The sequence below is a fragment of the Protopterus annectens genome, chromosome 2.part1 (genome assembly GCF_019279795.1).
Source record: "Protopterus annectens isolate FY-2018-M chromosome 2.part1, PAN1.0, whole genome shotgun sequence".
Lineage (NCBI taxonomy): Eukaryota > Metazoa > Chordata > Ceratodontiformes > Protopteridae > Protopterus > Protopterus annectens.
Genome location: NC_056729.1, coordinates 1,631,282,332 through 1,631,301,872, shown reverse-complemented (window position 1 = coordinate 1,631,301,872; position 19,541 = coordinate 1,631,282,332). Strand labels below are relative to the sequence as shown.

The window sequence follows — 19,541 nt, the reverse complement described above, 5'->3', positions numbered from 1 at the left end:
AACTGGGACAGAGCCTATTTTAGGGAGCCCAGGGAGAAACGCTCCAGAAGCATGCTTTTGGAACATGGAATGAAAAAGGAATACTCAGAGAAAACCCACACGAATACAGGGAGGACATGCAGACTCCACACAGAAGGCTCCCCAGCCAAGAATCGAACCAGAGAACCTCTTGTGAGGTGACACTGCTGCACCACTGCGCCTACCAGTATTCAGATATCTTGGCCTACACATACTCTTGAAGACAGAAGAAGATATAAGGAGGATATGATAAGGCATTCCGTATAGTCATGGAGAAAGTATGATGGATGAGGGTGGAGAGGAAGAATATAAAAGATGGATTGGTAACTTTCACTTTAAACGAACCCTAAACCAGCAGATTTAAATATCTCTGTATTCAACGAGTTCAAACAAACAAGCTTCCTGCTGTTCTGTGATGAAGTCTCCAAGTTCAAGTGTAACTGCTGCCACCAAAATGTGGACACAACTAGCAGTTATACAAATAAATACTATGCTCATCTAGAAAATCCATAAATCTGTTAGTCCCTACCAAACATAACCAAAATTAGAAGGGTAAGGTAAACCAACCCGGTGGTCCATGTCCATAAATAAAGAATACAATGAAAGGAAAAAGCTCATTAGGATATATAGCAAAACTAAAGATCTACAAACCAAGTTCAGCATCAAGGCTGGCATCTGAAGCTCAGGGAATTACAAATCCTTGTTTAGTTGCATCAGGAAGTTACAAAATAACACCTTACAGTACTCAGAACTTATTCATAATGGCACTATCTACTCTGATCCACTGGATATTGTAAATATATTAGCTAACAAATTCAGTGCAAATTTCACCCTAGAAATATATTAAAGAAACACAAATACATAAGGATCTTAAACCCACTATCATCACAAAACAACGTGTTAAAAGTACTTTTCAAAATAAAACTACATCCTCTATGGGACCTGATAACATACCTGTCTGCCTGCTGAATAGCACTAAACATAGACCCACTCCTACATCTGTTCATCTTGAGATTATCCACTGAGTTTTGTCCCCAAAGTTTAGCACACAGCAGTTGTGATGTAACTTCACATGGGCAGCCGCACCAATTACAACCCCAGCAGCCTGAAGACCCTCATCTACAAGACCATGGCAGAGATCAAAACAGACCCGATGAGCTACGATATAAAAAAAGGTTTTAGAAGATTTGACCCAGCGTTTGGATTTGTTAAAGGTAAAGGTCATCTAATGAATCTGGGGAATTTTTTTGAGAGGGTAACACAAGCCATGGAGAGTGGTCATGCTGTTCATACAGCATACCTTCACCACATCAGAGTATTTGATATCCTCCCACATGTCAACATTATAAACAAGCTAAATACACTCCAAATGTATTCCTATACAGTTACACAAATAGCTAACTTGTTGACGGAGAGACCCACACTGTGGTGGTGTAAGGCATATCCTCACAGGCTTGTGAAGGTAACCCATGGGGTGCTAGGACCCCTGCTACTTGGTGTATATGTCTCTGATTTCCAAATCAAAAACAATTAACTCTGATTAACCAAGTTTATAAACTGGGTGTTATAATCAAATTCCCTTTTGATATGCAGAAGCAACAACAGGATAAAGCCAAATACTTAAAAATGCAATACTGTTGCATTTGGTAAACAAACCTACCACCCACCTTATACTATAGAAAACAGCCAACTTCAAAATGATTATGAGAGACATTGGAACATGGGTAGATAACAACACCTCCTTTTGATTATTGTGTGGTAACAGTCGTCAGAAAATCCTTTTGTCTGCTGACAGCAAAGGGTGTTTCTTCTAGATCCAAAGAAGTCCTTACCCCTGTATATTCTGCACTAATTCGGCCCATCATCGAATATGAATCCTCCTTTAGGATGCGTCTTATTAAACATATCAAGCAGTTGAAGAGACCTGAAAGGTTGCTAACAAAAAAGCCAATGGACCTAAAGGACCTGAGCTACCAAGAGAGGTTGGAGGGCTTGTCCCTGTATTCAGTGTCTTATACAGTTCTTGGGGGTGATCTGTACCTTGAGTTCCAAGCCATTAGGAATCTGCTATTTAAAGACCTCTTATTTCTCCACAAATCAAACAGTCCAGAGAACATTAGAACCAGAGATCTAAATCTGCTTCAGCAAGTAAAGAATGCAGTGACTACCCCTGCTCTGGAACAAACGTCCTCTCCAGATCTATCAGTATGACACACTGTCTTCCTTTATGAAATAACTACTGAATTGGATGAACATTTATAAATCTACCCCAGTATGCCTGCCCTATCTTTTTAGTTTAGTGTAGTTTATATACAGAGGTAGTACACTGATCACAATAGACTATTTGCTGGCACAGCCTGGGTGAAGAAATTCACAAAAAAATAAAGCCGAACAAACACACAAACATGGAGTAATCACAGAAGGCAGAGAGTTCCACAGTCAATTGAAACAATGAGCAAATATTGTTAACAGAATAGAAAACAAATGTAAATTAATTTTAGTGGTAAATAGGGGAGGTGAGCAGCAAGTGAGAACAGAGGGTTGAAGTAGACGTGATGTAGGTGAGGGAGGGAGCTAGGTGATTTCTCCAATGGAAAAGCACTTGTAGGCAGATTGATGGAGATGTCTTTTGAGTTGGGTTCTGAAGGTGAGGAAAGAGGAGTTTTCTTCTAGGCTTCATGAAAAAGAAGGCAAGATCTGAGGGTGGGTACTGCCAAGGTGTAAATGGCCTCATGGCCCATTTGCCTTATACATTCCATAATTCTATTATTGTATGACTGTATATGGAGAATATAATTCATGGAATTTGGGTGGCAGCTTGTATTTATATAATGCTTATTTGCACATTTATTAAACAGAAACATTCAGATATCCAAATGGGAAATCCATTTTCTTTGTAACCCTGAGGAGAAAACCTCCAACAATCTAGAACATATAATTTTCAGTAGCTAACAATAACCAAGAATATTACACATACATAAAAAATATGGAAGATGCCAACAGTACAAAAGCTAGAAATGAAGACTATACAATGTAAATGAAATTTTTACCAGTATGGCGATACAAAAACAATGTAGCTGTCTAAGCAATTTGCATATAGTAAACACAGATAGAAAATAGATCAGGTCTGTACCACATCATCAAACACTCTAAATGTTGAACACTTCTTCGTCAAACCCTATTTGCCAAAACTTCATCTGTTAAAAGATCATTTCAGTGAAACTGTTTCCCACTGTAAGTAACAAGTAGGCCAACCTATGGACTGCAACAAAAACAGCATTTTTAAAACCCACCCTGGTGGGGGGCTGAGACACCCACACCTCCCCAACTAAATATACCAACTCTGAGATCGCACTACAAAGGGGAAAAGGGCAAATTCCTGATAATGGCCCATTGGTTACTTAGCTTTGGAAAAAGTTCACTGAAATGATCGTTCAACAGATGAAGACTTCAGCAAATAGGATTCGACATTTAGTGCATTCAACGATGTGATATAGACCCAAACAGAACTGGTAATACATAATGCTACTGTCTGTACTTTATATAATATTATGAAAGGATATATAACTGACAGCACATTACCATGCTGTGTTTCCTTATATCAAACCGTAATTGTTGGCTAAGCAAGTAATCAAACCCTGTCAGCTCTGATGAGTGTCTATTGGTCATGTAGATAAAGGTTATAATGTCAGAGGTTATCTACCTGACATTAAAAGAGCTCAACTTGTTATACAGCATGGCAATTCCATTTAATAACAAGCAGATTTTTTTTTTAAGTTTATTCTTGAAAGCCTGCATCTCTTGGGCTTAGGATACGGGATTATTCAAAGTTCATGCAAACAAATATTATGTCACAGAGAATGTGGTGGGGGCCTTGAAATGCATTGCCAGTTAGTTTTACAGTGCAGGTAAAGTTAAGTATCTAGGGTGAAAAGGTAGAGTGTGGATAATGGTGATAAAGTGACAGCTTAAAGTAGAAGGGTTAGCCAAAGTACCCAAGTCAAGTTAGAAGGCAATAGTCCTTTTACTCTGTGCGATGAGCATCTTTTCTTCATGCCTATTTACGTATGTAGTATCCAGAAAGTAAACAGAAGCAACCAGTCTCTCTGACACTATAAAAGAATGACCTCCTCTTTTTTTTTTTTCCTGTGAAAGAACTTCTATGTATTTCCATCTGTCATTTTACAGTCAGGATTTCGAGCACTTTGCAAGACTCATGCACTGTACTTTTCTCCATGAGTACAAATTACAATATTATTAAATACTGCTGCATTTTCTTTACCTCATCACACTTTACTTCACCATTTAGTCATAATACGGCAGACCAATTTTCCTGTATTTGTTAATATTGCTTGCTGCAAGGTTATTGGTAGATGGAAAAGTATTATAGAACTTTATCTTCTTTTGCTGGCACCTGTACTAACTACTGAAGTTGATGGAGCTGCTCTGTAAGTAATCTGTTCGTGGTCTGCAACAACAAGCTTGCTGATTTTCTATGTTTGTAAATATGTTTGGAATATGAGCTGTAATGTTTTTAACAAATGCTAAATATTTTCTTGTCATTGATCAATACATAAATTACTGAACCCTGTTATGAGGAAAGATTCTGTCATTTTAATGAAGGAATCCAATGGATGTTTCAGGTTTTTTGCTGCAGCCTTGGCTAGGGGCCTGGAGCGAGCAATGCACATCGAGGTTTGGCAGGAGAAGGCCGTTTATCTTGGCATTAGCAATTGGTGAGTAACCCAATGCCTGTACTTTGGTAGTAATAATGGAATTCTGCTGTGTGACAAGCCCCTGTACTTTCACATCAAAGGAGGAACACCAATACTTCAGCAGTAGGTTTGTCCTTTTTTTATTCTGCTCATACTTCATGGTGCAATAAGTAAATTATCGCCCTATTCTTATTATCCCTTACAAATGCATCAAGAGTATTTGGAGAAAAGGGCTTCTGTTATCTCTTCTTTTCCATTCTTAAAGTTTATCCAGATTTGAATGTTATAAGTTTTTTCTTTTTTGAGTAGTCAAAGGCATGGAGATCATAACATGTTTTTCAAGCTTTAGTCAATCATACTATATATTTCCATCCCAGTCACATTTATTTAACAAATGTTTGACTATGAATAGGTTGTTCACTATTAAATAAGTTCAATTCATTGTTTTCTTTTTTTTTGCAATGAAGGTTTGCAAGATTGGCATACAATGTTGCACTAAACATTAGATTACATATTACATTAAATTAAAACAACCCAGCCACTGGGGATGCACAAGCCAGTGCATTTCTTTGTGCCGGTCCCAAGCCCGGATACATGGGGAGGTATGCGTCAGGAAGGGCATCCGGCATAAAAATTCTGCCACATAACTTATGGCGCGAAAATTTCATATTTCCATACTGGATTGGTCAAGGCCCGGGTTAACAACGACCACCACCAGTACTGTTAGCCAACAGGGTGCTGGCGGAAATTGGGCTACTGTTGGCCAAAGGAGAAGAGGAGGGCAAAGGCATGCCCGAAGGCAGGAAGAGAGGAGGAAGGTTAGGAGTGTAGCAGTGAGGGTAGAAACTTTGAATGTTGGCAGTATGACTGGTATAGGAAGAGAGCTAGCTGATATGATGGAGAGAAGGAAGGTTGATATATTGTGCGTGCAAGAGACCAGATGGAAAGGAAGTAAGGCCAGGTGTTTAGGAAATGAGTTCAAATTGTTCTATCATGGTATGGATGGCAGGAGAAATGGGGTAGGGGCTATACTAAAGGAACAATATGCCAAGAGTGTTTTAGACATGAAGAGAGTGTCTGACAGAGTGATGTTTATGAAGCTCGAAATTGATGGTGTAATGATGAATGCTGTTAGTGCATATGCTCCACAAGTTGAGTGTGCGATGGATGAGAAAGAGAAATTTTGGAGTGAGTTGGATGAAGTTGTGGTGAGTGTACCCAAGGGTGAGAGACTAGTGATTGGAGCGGACTTTAATGGGCATGTTGGTGAAGTGAACAAAGGGGATGAGGAAGTGATGGGTAGGTATGGTGTTAAGGAGAGGAATGCAGAAGGTCAGATGATTGTGGATTTTGCGAAAAGGATGGACATGGCTGTGGTGAATATGTATTTTAAGAAGAGGGAGGAGCATAGAGTGACGTACAAGAGTGGAGGAAGATGCACACAGGTGGATTATATCCTATGTAGGAGGGCCAGTCTGAAGGAGATTGGAGACTGTAAAGTGGTGGCAGGGGAAAGTGTAGTTAAGCAGCATAGAATGGTGGTCTGTAGGATGACGTTGGTGATCAATAAGAGGAGGAGGAGTGTGAAAGCAGTGCCAAGGATTAAATGGTGGAAGTTAAAAAAGGGTGATTGTGAAGTGGAGTTTAGGGAAGAGTTAAGACAGGCACTGGGAGGCAGTGGAGAGTTACCGAATAGCTGGGTAACTGCAGCAGAACTAGTAAGGGAGACTGATAGAAAGGTGCTTGGTGTGACATCTGGACAGAGGAAGAAGGACAAGGAGACCTGGTGGTGGAATGAGGAAGTACAGGAGAGTATACAGAGGAAGAGGCTGGCGAAGAAGTGGGATTGACAAAGAGATAAAGAAAGTAGACATGAGTATAAGGAGATGAGGCGCATGGCAAAGAGAGAGGTGGCGAAAGCTAAGGATAAGGCGTATGGAGAATTGTATGAGAGATTGGACACTAAAGAGGGAGAAAAGGACCTGTACCAATTGGCTAGACAGAGGGACAGAGCTGGGAAAGATGTGCTGCAAGTAAGGGTGATAAAGGATAGTGAGGGAAAGGTACTCACAAGAGAGGAGAGTGTGTTGAGTAGATGGAAAGAGTATTTTGAGAGGCTGATGAATGAAGAGAATGAGAGAGAGAGAGAGAAGGTTGGATGATGTGGGGATAGTGAATCAGGAAGTGAAACAGATTAGCAAGGAGGAAGTAAGGACAGCTACGAAGAGGATGAAGAATGGAAAGGTTGTTGGCCCAGATGACATCCCAATGGAAGCATGGAGGTGCTTAGGAGAAATGGCAGTGGAATTTTTAACTAGATTGTTTAATGAAATTTTGGAAAGTCAGAGGATGCCTGAGGAGTGGAGAAAAAGTGCTTTGATACCTATCTTTAAGAATAAGAGTGATGTGCAGAGCTTCAGTAACTACAGAGGACGTGGTGAGAGAGGACATGCAGGTGGTTGGTGTGACAGAGCAAGATACAGAGGGTAGGAAGAAATGGAAAGAGATGATCTGCTGTGGCGACCCCTAACTGGAAAAGCTGAAAGATGATGATGATGATTACATTTAATTAAAACAGCATTTGCAATTTCATATTGTTGGCTCTGAGGCATAAAGGGAGATAAACCCAGAGTGCAGCCAGATGACCCAAGATCATCTAGTGACTTGGGGGCTGGACGAGTTGGTGAAGCTGATGCCAGTTCACCCATTCTTGGAGAGGGAAGCTGTCTGTCCAATGATAATGGTGACACCTACTGGAGGAGGTGGTGCAACGCATCCATGTATGTCCAAATGCACCTTGGCTACTCTTAAATCACGTTTTATTTATTTTTTATTTTACATTTGTTTACCGGGATGGTCCGACTGGGACAGTGCCAGTTTTCAGCGGAGGCCCAGAGAGAAAACCTCTAGCTTAAGCTTACATACAAAGTCATCACATTAAGTAATAGAAATTATAGGCAAAAAAAAAAATGAGTGTTAACAGATCTACAGGATAAAAATTTAAAAACAAAAATATATACATCGTATCAAATAGAACAATACTTAAAACACTTGAATATAGACAAATATATGGTTGAACTTCTATATACGGGGGAACATAACATTAGTTAGGAAATTAAATAGGGAGAATCAGGCAAAGTAAACTGTGGTGGTGGTGCTGCAGTAGCGTTGTCGCCTCACAGTAAGACTCTGTCCGGTTCAATTCTCAGCTAGAGCGTCTTCTGCGTGGAGACATGCGTGAATGGACGTATCTTCATTGAAGGTTGTGCGTCAGGGCTGGTAACTCGGCACGTAAAAATCAACTACCAATCATTAGCGGACCGGTGTTCCGCTGTGGCGACCCCTAACTGGGAAAAGCCAAAAGACACAACAACAACAACTTAGGCAAAGTAGTACATAGTTAGTAATACTTCTGTGGTGAGAGTTGCAGCTAGGAATGTAACTACATATAGAGAAGTAGTGTTGTTAGAAGGGATATGTTAACAAAGTTAATATGTCCAGCCAAATTGTATAAGCAATACTAAGTTAATAATTAACCTGGAGTGTTAGAAGTGCAAAGCCAAGACTGAAATAAGTGTCTTTTGAGAGATATTTTGAAATGATTAAGATTACTTATAGATCTAATACGATGTGAAAGCGTATTCCAATTTTTGGCGACAAAGTCAGAGTAAGGAGAGTTGCCTGCTCTACCGTATACTTTGGTTACTTGGGGTAAGTCTTTGTTAGATGATCGAAGATTACAAATGTTAGAATAGGGTTGTAGCAGATTTTTAGGGAAGGTACGTTGTCAGGATTGTGCAGTATTTTGTGAACCATTATTAATTGGTTATAGTTCATAATATGAGATAGCGCCAACCAAGAAAGATTTTTGAGGCATTGACAGTGATGGGTTGAATGTGTGGCATCTATTGCAAATTTGGCGATCTTATTGTAACATGATTCTAATTTACTCAGTTCTGACCTTTTGAGGTTGGTAAGTATAGGGGATGCACATAAGAGTGAGGAGAGAAGGTGGGTTCTAGATATGGCTATTCTTGCAGCATCTGTTAAGAATTTTTTGTTTCCATACATTGTTCCCATTCTCTTATGAACCTTTTTGATCGTGTTAGACATTTGTATGTCAAATCTTAGTCTGTTAATTATGACTAATAGTTTTGTTTGGGAATCTGGGAAAATCCTAATATTATTACTGGCAGTGATATAAAAGTTAGATGGGAGGTTAGTAGGTTTAGATGGATGAAAGGTAATAAATTTAGTTTTATTAGGGTTGAGAATGAGTTGTGAGTTTGCTAGCCATGTTTCAAGACCAGAGAAGGCTTTTTGTGTGACTGTAAGAAGTTGAGTTACTGTTGATGCTGTACGTATGAGAGTTGAATCATCTGAGTATTGTATTATAGATGCTTGACAGGAGGAAGTATTAAGATAATTTATGAATATGCTGAAGAGGAGGGGCCCTAGGACTGAACCCTGAGGGACTCCAAGTGTAACAGGAAACAGTGGGGTTAGATCTTGCTTCCATTTCACAGCTTGCTGGTGGCTGGATAGATAACTCTGAAACCAGTTAACAGCATCAGGGTTGATATTAAGATTATTCAGAATGGACAGTAACTTAAGATGGGAAACTGTATTGAATGCTTTAGACATGTCCAAAGAAGACTGAAGACACTATTTTGCCATCATCTCTGAATTTATTTATAGTATTAGTGAAACTTAGAAGAGCTGTAGTAGTGCTATGATATGGTCGGAATCCATGCTGTGATGATGAGAGGAGATTATTGTTTAGAAGGTGTTTAAGACTTTGGAAGTGGATACATCGTTCCAGTATTTTAGAAAGTGGTGAAAGTATAGCAATCATACCTCTCAGCCTCTTTGAGCAAAAAATCTGGATAATGCTATAAATAAAGTGGGACAAAGGCCCAAAAATAGGGACAGTTTTTAAATATTGGTCTTACAAACTTATAAAGTTAATAAAATAATAGATTTGTGCTTTATCATGAATTTTCTGAAGAGTATGAAGTCTGAAACTCAAATGCCTGTCATTATTCTCTAACTTTAATCTTAAATGATTTCCCACTAATTTGCCAGAAAAACATAATTTTATGAAAAACGAACCAAAAATATGGACATTCTGCAAAAATCTGTACAGTTGAGAGGTATGAAATGGGTCATTAGTTTGTTGGTTCTGTTGAATTATCTCCTTTGTGTAATGGTGTAATATGTGCAATTTTCCAAATAGCTGGGACATACTGTTCTGTTACAGAGTGGTTTACAAGTGTTGACACAGGGAGGCAATAACATCTGCTATTAATTTTAGATATTCTGCTGGCAAGTTATCTGCTGCCAGTGAAGTGGGTTTCATCTTCTTTAATAGTTTTGCATTAGTTTGTTTTGGGACTGTCTGAATTGAGAATGCATCTACAAAATTGCTTGGATTGTTGGGTGTTGGCATTGTGGGAGACTTGCTATTCTTAGTTAGTGCTAAAACACTTTCAGTGAAGAATATGTTAAATTGTTCAGCAATGTTGTTTGTGTTAACACGTAAGTTGGGAGCAGGGTTGTGGTTTGGCCAGGATGAAGTATGTTATTGATTGTGTTCCAGAATTTTTGTGGATTCATTCTGTATTTCCATTGTAAATTAGAATAGTACTGTTGTTCTTCTAGTGTAATTTGGTGTTTGGCACTGTTTCTAAGTTGCTTGTAAATTAAATGGTTTTGGAGGGATTTATTTTTAGCCCAAGTTTGCCATGCTTTGTCCCTTTGTTTTAGGATTGTACAAGTCTCATGGGTTAACCATGGTGTGCAGTTGGCTTTGACTTGAACTATTCTTGGAGGTGCAAGTCTGTTTAGAATAGTAAGGAAGGTTTCACTGAAGTATTGCACAGTATCATCTAAGAGCAGCTGCTTAAGAGGAGCCCAGTCTGTCTTTTCAAGAATACTAAGTAGAATCTGCAAGTTAAACTTTTTTCTTATTACGAACTTGGCGTAAGTTGATTAGTTTAGTTGGATTGCTGTGATTTTTCAGTAAGTAGGTTCCAAAGTGGTCACTTAAGTGATCTGGGAGACACCTGCTATTTGGTAATACTGGGGTTTATTAGTTAAGAACCAGTCCAGAAAACTTGTCAATTCTAGATGGATGAGAAATAATTTGAGTGAAACCATGGAGGTTTAGGTAGTTATGAGGATTGTCAGAGTTACATGTCATCCAGTCTGTGTTAAGGTCTCCTGCAATAATGGTTTCCTGTAATATGGCTTTTGTAACATTTTGGAGAATGATTTCAACTGTACTGGAATTGTTTCCTGGAGGGATGTAGATGGCTGTCATATATATATATATATATTTGTTCTGGTTTAGTTGTAATCTGGTTATGAGTAGCTCTGCATTGTTAATGTTAGTAATACTTATGTTTACAGGTTGTAAGTTAAGCGTGTTCTTAAAGAGAATTGCTACACCACCTCCCTTTATTCTATCAGCTCTTAGAATATTGTAACCAGGTGGGGTTATTTCTATGTCTGGTATACGTGGTTTCAGACAGGTTTCAGTAAGGATGGTAATGTCTGGGTTGTAAAGGGAGAGAGTCACATGGAGTTTGTGTATTTTATTGAGCATACTTCTAAGATTTAGGTTTAGTAGTACTATTTCAGAACTTTTATGTGGAATAGGTAGTTTGATTTGCATTGGGGAGTTTAATGAGATCATGTATTCGGGGCCTGGGTTTGGGTTGGATATCACCACTAAGCATAAGTTTGGTTGCTATGTGACTGAGCACATCAAAAAGTCTGAATAGTTTTTTGTGGGTTTTAAAGAAAATATTGTGGAGGCTTTCATTTGTAAAGAGTATTCGGTGTTGTTTCAGGTTTGTGAGTGCGGTATAAACAGTGATGGGGACACATAAAAGCTATTAGGTGTTGTTAGGATAGGGTTATTAAATGTTGTTGTTATTATATACTGATTGTCTAGTTGGAAATGGTAAGTGGTGAGGTTAGCTGTAATCGTGAGGAATAACGTTAATACAAGACCATGTACAAATATGATAGTATTTGTGTTTGATAAATTATTTGAAAAATGATCAGTATTGAGGGAAGATAAATTCTTGTTTGTTAAGATATGGGTATATTACAATGTCACGTATTCAAGGTTAGGAGTTATGTATGAAATGTTTGGGGTGTTTTCCGGGTATGTTTCTATTGGGTAGTCACTTTTATGTGTGTGTGTAAATGTATTGTAGATAGCTAGTAATTTGTAATGGGAGGGGTTAATTGTAATTACTATAGCAGATTGGGTGATTTGAAGTCTGCTGGGTGTGGTTTGGTTAAGTTTAAATTATGGGTATCGGGGGTGGGTGGGATATGGGGCAGGGAGAAGATGGGAGTGAGCCAAAGCGTATTGAGGGTGAATGGAGCAGGATGAGCCAAGATCTAAGCAAAGGCAAGTTTGTGTGTAAGAAAAACAATCAGAATTGACCAAGAAGTGCTGTGAAGCTGTAAGTCATTTCTTAACCATTTATCGGATGGAAAACAGCATAACCTTGTATATGTAGGCTACTGTGCTCTCAATTAAAGTAATGAACACACACAGTATTTGATCAGTTATGGATACTATTTGTTAACAGAAGGGAATGAAAGAGAAATGGAAGGTGAGTGTGAGTGTGTGGGGGGGGGGGGCTGCTTACAAGCCAAAGCAGAGTGTTCTCGAGGGGATAGTGAATATTAGCTCAAACAGGTAGACACATACACAAAGTTAACGTCAGCTGTTTATGTTTGCATACAGTTCAGACCCGGACTGTGCTTTTCATATAAAAATGTATCCACCGGCCGGATTAAAGATAAAGGTGTTACCACAGCTGATTACTTAGAGTGGTGTTAGGTCTAGAAAAGAAGAGTACAGAGAGGAGTTAGTACTATTGAGATGGTAAAGATACATTATAAATACAATAAATAATAAACACAATAAATATAAACTACATCCGTGTAGTAGCCTCAGTAGACCATGTGGGGGGATGTGTACATTCAAAGAGAAGGCATAGAAGACCCTCACATCTGCAAACAAATGCATTAGCTGCTGGGGAGGGGGTTTAGGGACAGATAAAAACTGTAAATTCCCTCATTGTTGTCCGGATTACAGCTGCTTTATGATCTGCCCTTGTGTTGGTGATGCAGAACACTCATGGTGGGGGCCTCTATAAGTTGACTGTAACTGTGCAGTAGAAAGATCTTTAAAAAAAAGTGCCCAATTTTTTATCATAATAGCTTTCTCACAGATGTATGCAGATTTCTTTATTGAATTATCAACTGATGCTCTTTTGTAGTATTAATTTTCTGTAAATAATTTATTTCACTGATCACAGTTTCTTAGTGTTCTATACATAAAACCGATTAAAAGAAATAGTTGTCAGAAATGAGACCATGACAGGTGAATGCAGTCTGCATCTGTGTGGTGTATTCAATAACTATCTTCAATTAATTCTGTTTGACACATTAAACATTTGCTATTGTCTTTTTTTAATCCACCAAAGATCACAACCAACTGAACATTAGTTTATATTCACAAATGTCTCCTGAGAACATAATGTAACACAAAATGCAGGGGGTACTTTTAAGAGCAAAAGATATTCATCTTGCAAATATATATATAAAATTACCATAATTTCCTGTACATATACTAATTGTATGTTTGTCAGTCAAGAAAAATATATAATAAACAGCTGAACAACTTTAAAACAAGCATGTGGAAGGTACTGTGAGAACAAAGTTGCTTTACATTTTCCTGGAAAAGGAATTGTATATATTTATATGTATATGTATATAATATATAGGAATGAAGGTCAGCAGGACTAAGACAGAATATAGGTGTGTGAATGAGAGGGAGGATAGAGGAATGGTGAGGATGCAAGGAGTAGAGGTGGCGAAGGTGGATGAGTTTAAATACTTGGGATCAACAGTTCAGAGTAATGGTGAGTGTGGAAGAGAGGTGAAGAAGAGAGTACAGGCAGGATGGTGTGGGTGGAGAAGAGTGTCAGGAGTGATTTGTGACAGAAGAGTACCAGTAAGAGTGAAAGGGAAGGTCTACAAGAGGGTAGTGAGACCAGCTATGTTATATGGGTTGGAGACAGTGGCATTGACAAAAAGGCAGGAGTTAGAGCTGTATGTGGCAGAGTTAAAGATGTTAAGATTTGCACTGGGTGTGACAAGGGTGGACAGGATCAGGAATAAGTATATTAGAGGGTCAGCCCGGGTTGGAAGGTTTGGAGACAAAGCCAGAGAGGCAAGATTACGTTGGTTTGGACATGTGCTGAGGAGGGATGCTGAGTATTATGGGAAAAAGACGCTAAGCAGTCACAAAAAGAAGGGTTAAGTACCTCCCAAACAAACAACGTAAAATCCAAAAACTAGAATGGTGGTAGAACATGACAATCGAAGCTGACAGGATAAAAAAACTTTATTGTAGTAACATCCAAGAAAGCGCTTTTGCGTTATTACTAACACTTCTTCAGACTTTACATTCCACAATCAAAAATTCATTTAAATACCGTTGCTCTATTTAAAAGAGCCAATCAAAACATGTTGCAGCTTTAAAGAAACATTTCATTCTGTTAATAACATTAATTCTAAAACATCTAAATAACCTCATATTAAAATAATATCATAATATAAAAAACATCAGTTATGTCAAAAATTTATATATACATATATATAAAAAGCATTTGTATATGCAAAAAATATATATGCATAAATATGCATATATATATATATATATATATATATATATATATATATAACCATGTATATATAAAAATCAATGATAAAAATATATACAACTATACATACTTATAAAAACTTATAAAACATATATAAAAGGAGTATGTATTTGTAAAACTAAATCAGTGTTTCAAGGGTCGGTCCTTTAAAAAAGGCTTCAAAGAAACCTTCTCATTCAGACCATGTCCCTTATCCGCTTGCAGTTTAATTATCCATTTACCTTCTTGTTTCTTTGTAAAGTTCCTGACATCACCTAACCTAACAGTAGAATATATAAGTTGTACAAGGAACTTAAAAGTATGTGTACTGTCGTTACATAATACATGTTTAGCTAGTGCATTGGTGTCATCTTCCCTATTAATAGCATATGTATGTTCTCTGACTCTCTCTCTGAGGGTCCTATTTGTTTTCCCTACATAGAAACACTTACACTTCTGGCACATAGCTAAATAGACAAAATTTCTCGATTTACAATCTGTATAATGGTGAAACGTATATCTATTCCCTGTATCTGGATGGATAAAACTGTTATCATTCAACATATAAGGACATTGATTACAGGTACGACATGATAATGGTCCTTTTCTCATAGGACGTGAAATATCCTTTTTCCTACCTTCATAGCATAAAAGTCTTTTTAATGATTTGGTGTTTTTGCAGCTCATCTTGTTTGCTTCACCAACTATTTCTTTAATCTCGTCATCTAGGCATAACATACTCCAATGTTTCTTAATAATGTCTGTTACCTTCTTATTATTATTGGTATATGGAACCACTACTCTAGTATTACATGTTGATGTTCTGCTTACATATGCATCTGATCTATCTATGCTAATATATGGTTTGCCAATAGTTCCTCTAATGGATTCATCTATTGGTAGCAAATCCCTACTGTGGTAACCCCTGTTAATGAATTATTTCTTAACTGTATCTCGAGCTATATCAAAAGTTCGATCTTCACTAGTTAAATGAGATGTTCTCAAGATCTGACTTTTAACTATATTTTTATTTATGTATAGGGGGTGCATACTATCCCTGTGGAGAAAAGCATTTCTTCTCCAGGGTTTCCTGTATACCTCTGTTGTTATTCTGCCATTGCCTTTCTCAAGCCATAAGTCTTCTTTCAGCTTTTCCCGGTTAGGGGTTGCCACAGCGGAACTCCAGTCTGCTAATGATTGGCTGTAGATTTTTACGTGCTGGCTTGCCAGGCCTAACGCACAACCTTCAATGAAGGAAAGCCCATTTAGAAATTCAATCTCATGGGTTGAATATTTTTCAGTGAAGCGTAAAAATGATGTAGTTCCATTAATGTACTGCATGAACTCCTGAAACGTATCAGTGGGTCCTCTCCATAAAAGAAAAATATCATCCATGAAGCATTTATAAAATACAATATGTCCAGAGAAATGCAAATGTTCAAGAACATAGGTGGTCTCCCAATATGCCAGAACTAAATTTGCATATGAATTGGTGCATGGAGTCCCCAAAGCTACCCCTGTGACTTGTAAATAATACTTTCCATCATAGCTAAATACATTATTTGATAAAATCAATTCCTTCAACATTGCACATCTAACTATCTGTTCCCTGTTCATCCCCTTCTGTATCAAAAACAACCTTAAATACTCTACCCCTACATCATTAGGGATATTTGTAAATAATGAGGTAACATCCAATGTAACCATATAATCAATGGCTTCACTATATTCAGGATCATTGTAGCAAGATAACATTTCTAAAAATTGCTGTGTATCTCTAATAATGGACTCAGTTGACTCTACTATAGGTTTTAATAACTTCTCTACATATATGGACATTGACTTGGTCATCCAAACCTGACTAGATACAGTAGGTCTAAACTGGGGGTTAACCAATGTTTTATGGATCTTAGGAAGACCTCTGAAGGTAGGAACTAATGGTTTGTCAACAGAAAATAATTGTATAACTTCGCATCAGATATATTACACATTAGCATATCATATAACTGACTGTGGACATCCTTAATTATTCTGTCTAAATCATATCCAGTCAATAACCGATATGTGTTTGAATCAGATAACATTCCATTCATACTATTATGGTAGTAATCGAAATCAAGTACAACAATGGCACCACCGTTATCAGCTGGTCTAATTACGATGCCATCATTGTTCTGTAACATTTTTAGTTCTTGTATTTTATTACTATTTAAATTATAATATTCTGGTCTAACATCATTCTTATTTATTTCAAATAGTCTAGGAAGGTCACTCTCACATGCCCTCTCAAAACTTTCAAGTAATGGATGCAATGCTGGTGTGTACATGAAGGGTTTTCTAAACATTTCACTTTGTCCATCTATGTTGTTGCGAAACTGCAATTTCAAAGCCACATTCCTTAAAAAACATTTTAAATCAACAATTAACTCAGTTACGTCTACATTTATAGAAGGTATAAACGATAAACCTTTGTTTAATACTGATTTCTCAAAATTAGTTAATGCTTACTGTGATAAATTCACTATTAAGTCCTGTTCACTTGCCTCAATGTTTTTCTTTGAAACTCGTGTGGTTCTTCCATTGTTCTTGTGTTTTTTGCCGCCTGGAGGACTCCACTTCGATCGACTGGCTATCTTGAATGGTAATGGAAAATGAAAGTTGGATAATTCGCCAACTGGTGACGAACAAACTACTTCGGATGGCATCTCCTTCCTTCTAACATCAGGGCTCTTCGAACTTCTAGTGGAAACTGATATTTCTGATGCTTGGTTGCTCGCAGGTTGGGCAGCAGCGATAGAGGTAGCTGTATCTCCTGTGTTGGACTGAGCAGCATCTGACGTCATCTCAGGTGCGGGGTGTAACTCAAACTGAGGTTGAATCACTGATTGGAGAGAAGTTGAAGGCTAGACTGAATCACTGCTCCGGATAGGTTCTCCCAGCCAGGAAAAGACGCTACCATTGGTAAAGTCCAAACAATCCCTTTCCAGCTTCTTTCTCTTTTGCAACAACAATTTGTTATCAAGTGTCAATAACATCGTGGACAATTCAAGCATTAGTTCATCTATTTGCCCACTAGTTAATGACTGATGTAGTTCATATTCAATTTTAACTGCTTCGTTGCTAAGTTCTTTTTCAATAGTCATATATTGCTCTATTAACAGTTTTATATACATAAAATTAGTCTCAATATTCAGTTTCTGCCACTTCATGAGCAGTTGTGGCTGGAAAGAACCAAAAGTGGGCATTTTTAATATAGGTAAGCCTCTGGGAATAACTTTGAAGCACATACATGCCTCCATGTGTTTCCCCTGCCACTTTCCTTTTCAGTTGCATAGCTTGAATGTTAATTGTGTGCCTGCTAGATGAATCAGCATTGTTAGCTAATTCGGCACAAGACAGTCTTAATAGCGGATTCCTATCTGCTCTGAGTAACTGCTCAAAATTCATATTCTCTTTCAAAGGGACAACATCTCTCAAATTTCCTTGTCCAGTCTCTTCTGTCATGTCCCTTCTGTATCACAAAAACGCAAAACAGTCAAAAAAGAGAAACATGAAGGGTAAAGTACCTCCCAAACAAACAACGTAAAATCCAAAAACTAGAATGGTGGCACAATACGTCAATCGAAGCCGACTGGATAAAAAAACTTTATTGTAGTATCATCCAAGTAAGCGCTTTTGCGTTATTATTAGCGCTTCTTCAGACTTTACATTCCACAATCAAAAATTCATTTAAATACCCATGCTCTATTTAAAAGAGCCAATCAAAGCATGTTGCAGCTTTAAAGAGACATTTCATTCTGTTAATAACATTAATTCTAAAACATCTAAATAACCTCATATTAAAGTACTATCATAATATATAAAACATCAGTTATGTCAAAAATGTATATATACATATATATAAAAAACATTTGTATATGCAAGAAACATGCATAAATATGTATATATATATAAAACCATGTATATATAAAAATCAATGATAAAAAATATATACAACTATACATACTTATAAAAACTTATAAAACATATATAAAAGGAGTATGTATTTGTAAAACTAAATCAGTGTGATATTTTAGAATGTTATTAACAGAATGAAATGTTTCTTTAAAGCTGCAACATGCTTTGATTGGCTCTTTTAAATAGAGCAAGGGTATTTAAAAGAATTTTTGATTGTGGAATGTAAAGTCTGAAGAAGCATTAGTAATAATGCGAAAGCGCTTACTTGGATGTTACTACATTAAAGGTTTTTTTATCCAATTGGCTTCGATTGTCATGTTGTACCACCATTCTAAAAAGATGCTAAGGATGAAGCCACCAGGTAACAGGAAAAGAAGAAGGCCTAAGATAAGATTTATGGATGTGGTGAGAGAGGACATGCAGGTGGTTGGTGTGACAGAGCAAGATGCAGAGGACAGGAAGAAATGGAAACAGATGATCCGCTGTGGCGACCCCTAACGGGAACAGCCGAAAGAAGATGATGATGATGTGTGTATGTATATATATATATATATATATATATATATATATATATATATATATATATATTGTGTGTGTGTGTGTATATGTATATATATATATATATATATATATATATATATAGTGTGTGTGTATATATATATATATATATATATATATATATATATATATACATGCATACATCTCACACATACACACACATATATATATATAGATATATACACACACACACACGCATGGATTCTCTTCTGATCATTGAGTCGCACCTCATTTGATCACATTGCATTCGAAAAACTAAATCTGAGTAAGACCTCAGTGAGCACTATGGACTGCCTAGAGAAACTAGGGCTTGCTTTATATATATATATATATATATATATATATATATATATATATGTATGTGTATATACATAGATATATATATATATATATATATATATATATATATATATATATATATATATATATGGTTTCACTTCAGAAGCCTGAATGATCACAAGCCTGAATTGCATAAACCGGAAGACCAAAAGCCTGAAATTTCATAAGCCAAAGCCTGAATCCCATAAGACTGAAAACAGATACGATACATATACTGACT

At 37.2% G+C, this 19,541-nt stretch overlaps 1 protein-coding gene across 4 annotated transcripts in view; it reads left to right on the top strand.

The window, feature by feature from the left end:
• Window positions 1-19,541, top strand: part of SLC45A1 (solute carrier family 45 member 1) — an 834,426-nt gene that overhangs the window by 251,287 nt on the left and 563,598 nt on the right. For all 4 annotated transcript variants that reach the window (XM_044063063.1, XM_044063066.1, XM_044063065.1 and 1 more), the window contains exon 3: window positions 4,662-4,754. In XM_044063063.1, coding sequence (XP_043918998.1) covers window positions 4,662-4,754 — 93 coding nt within the window. The remainder of the gene's footprint in view (window positions 1-4,661; window positions 4,755-19,541) is intronic.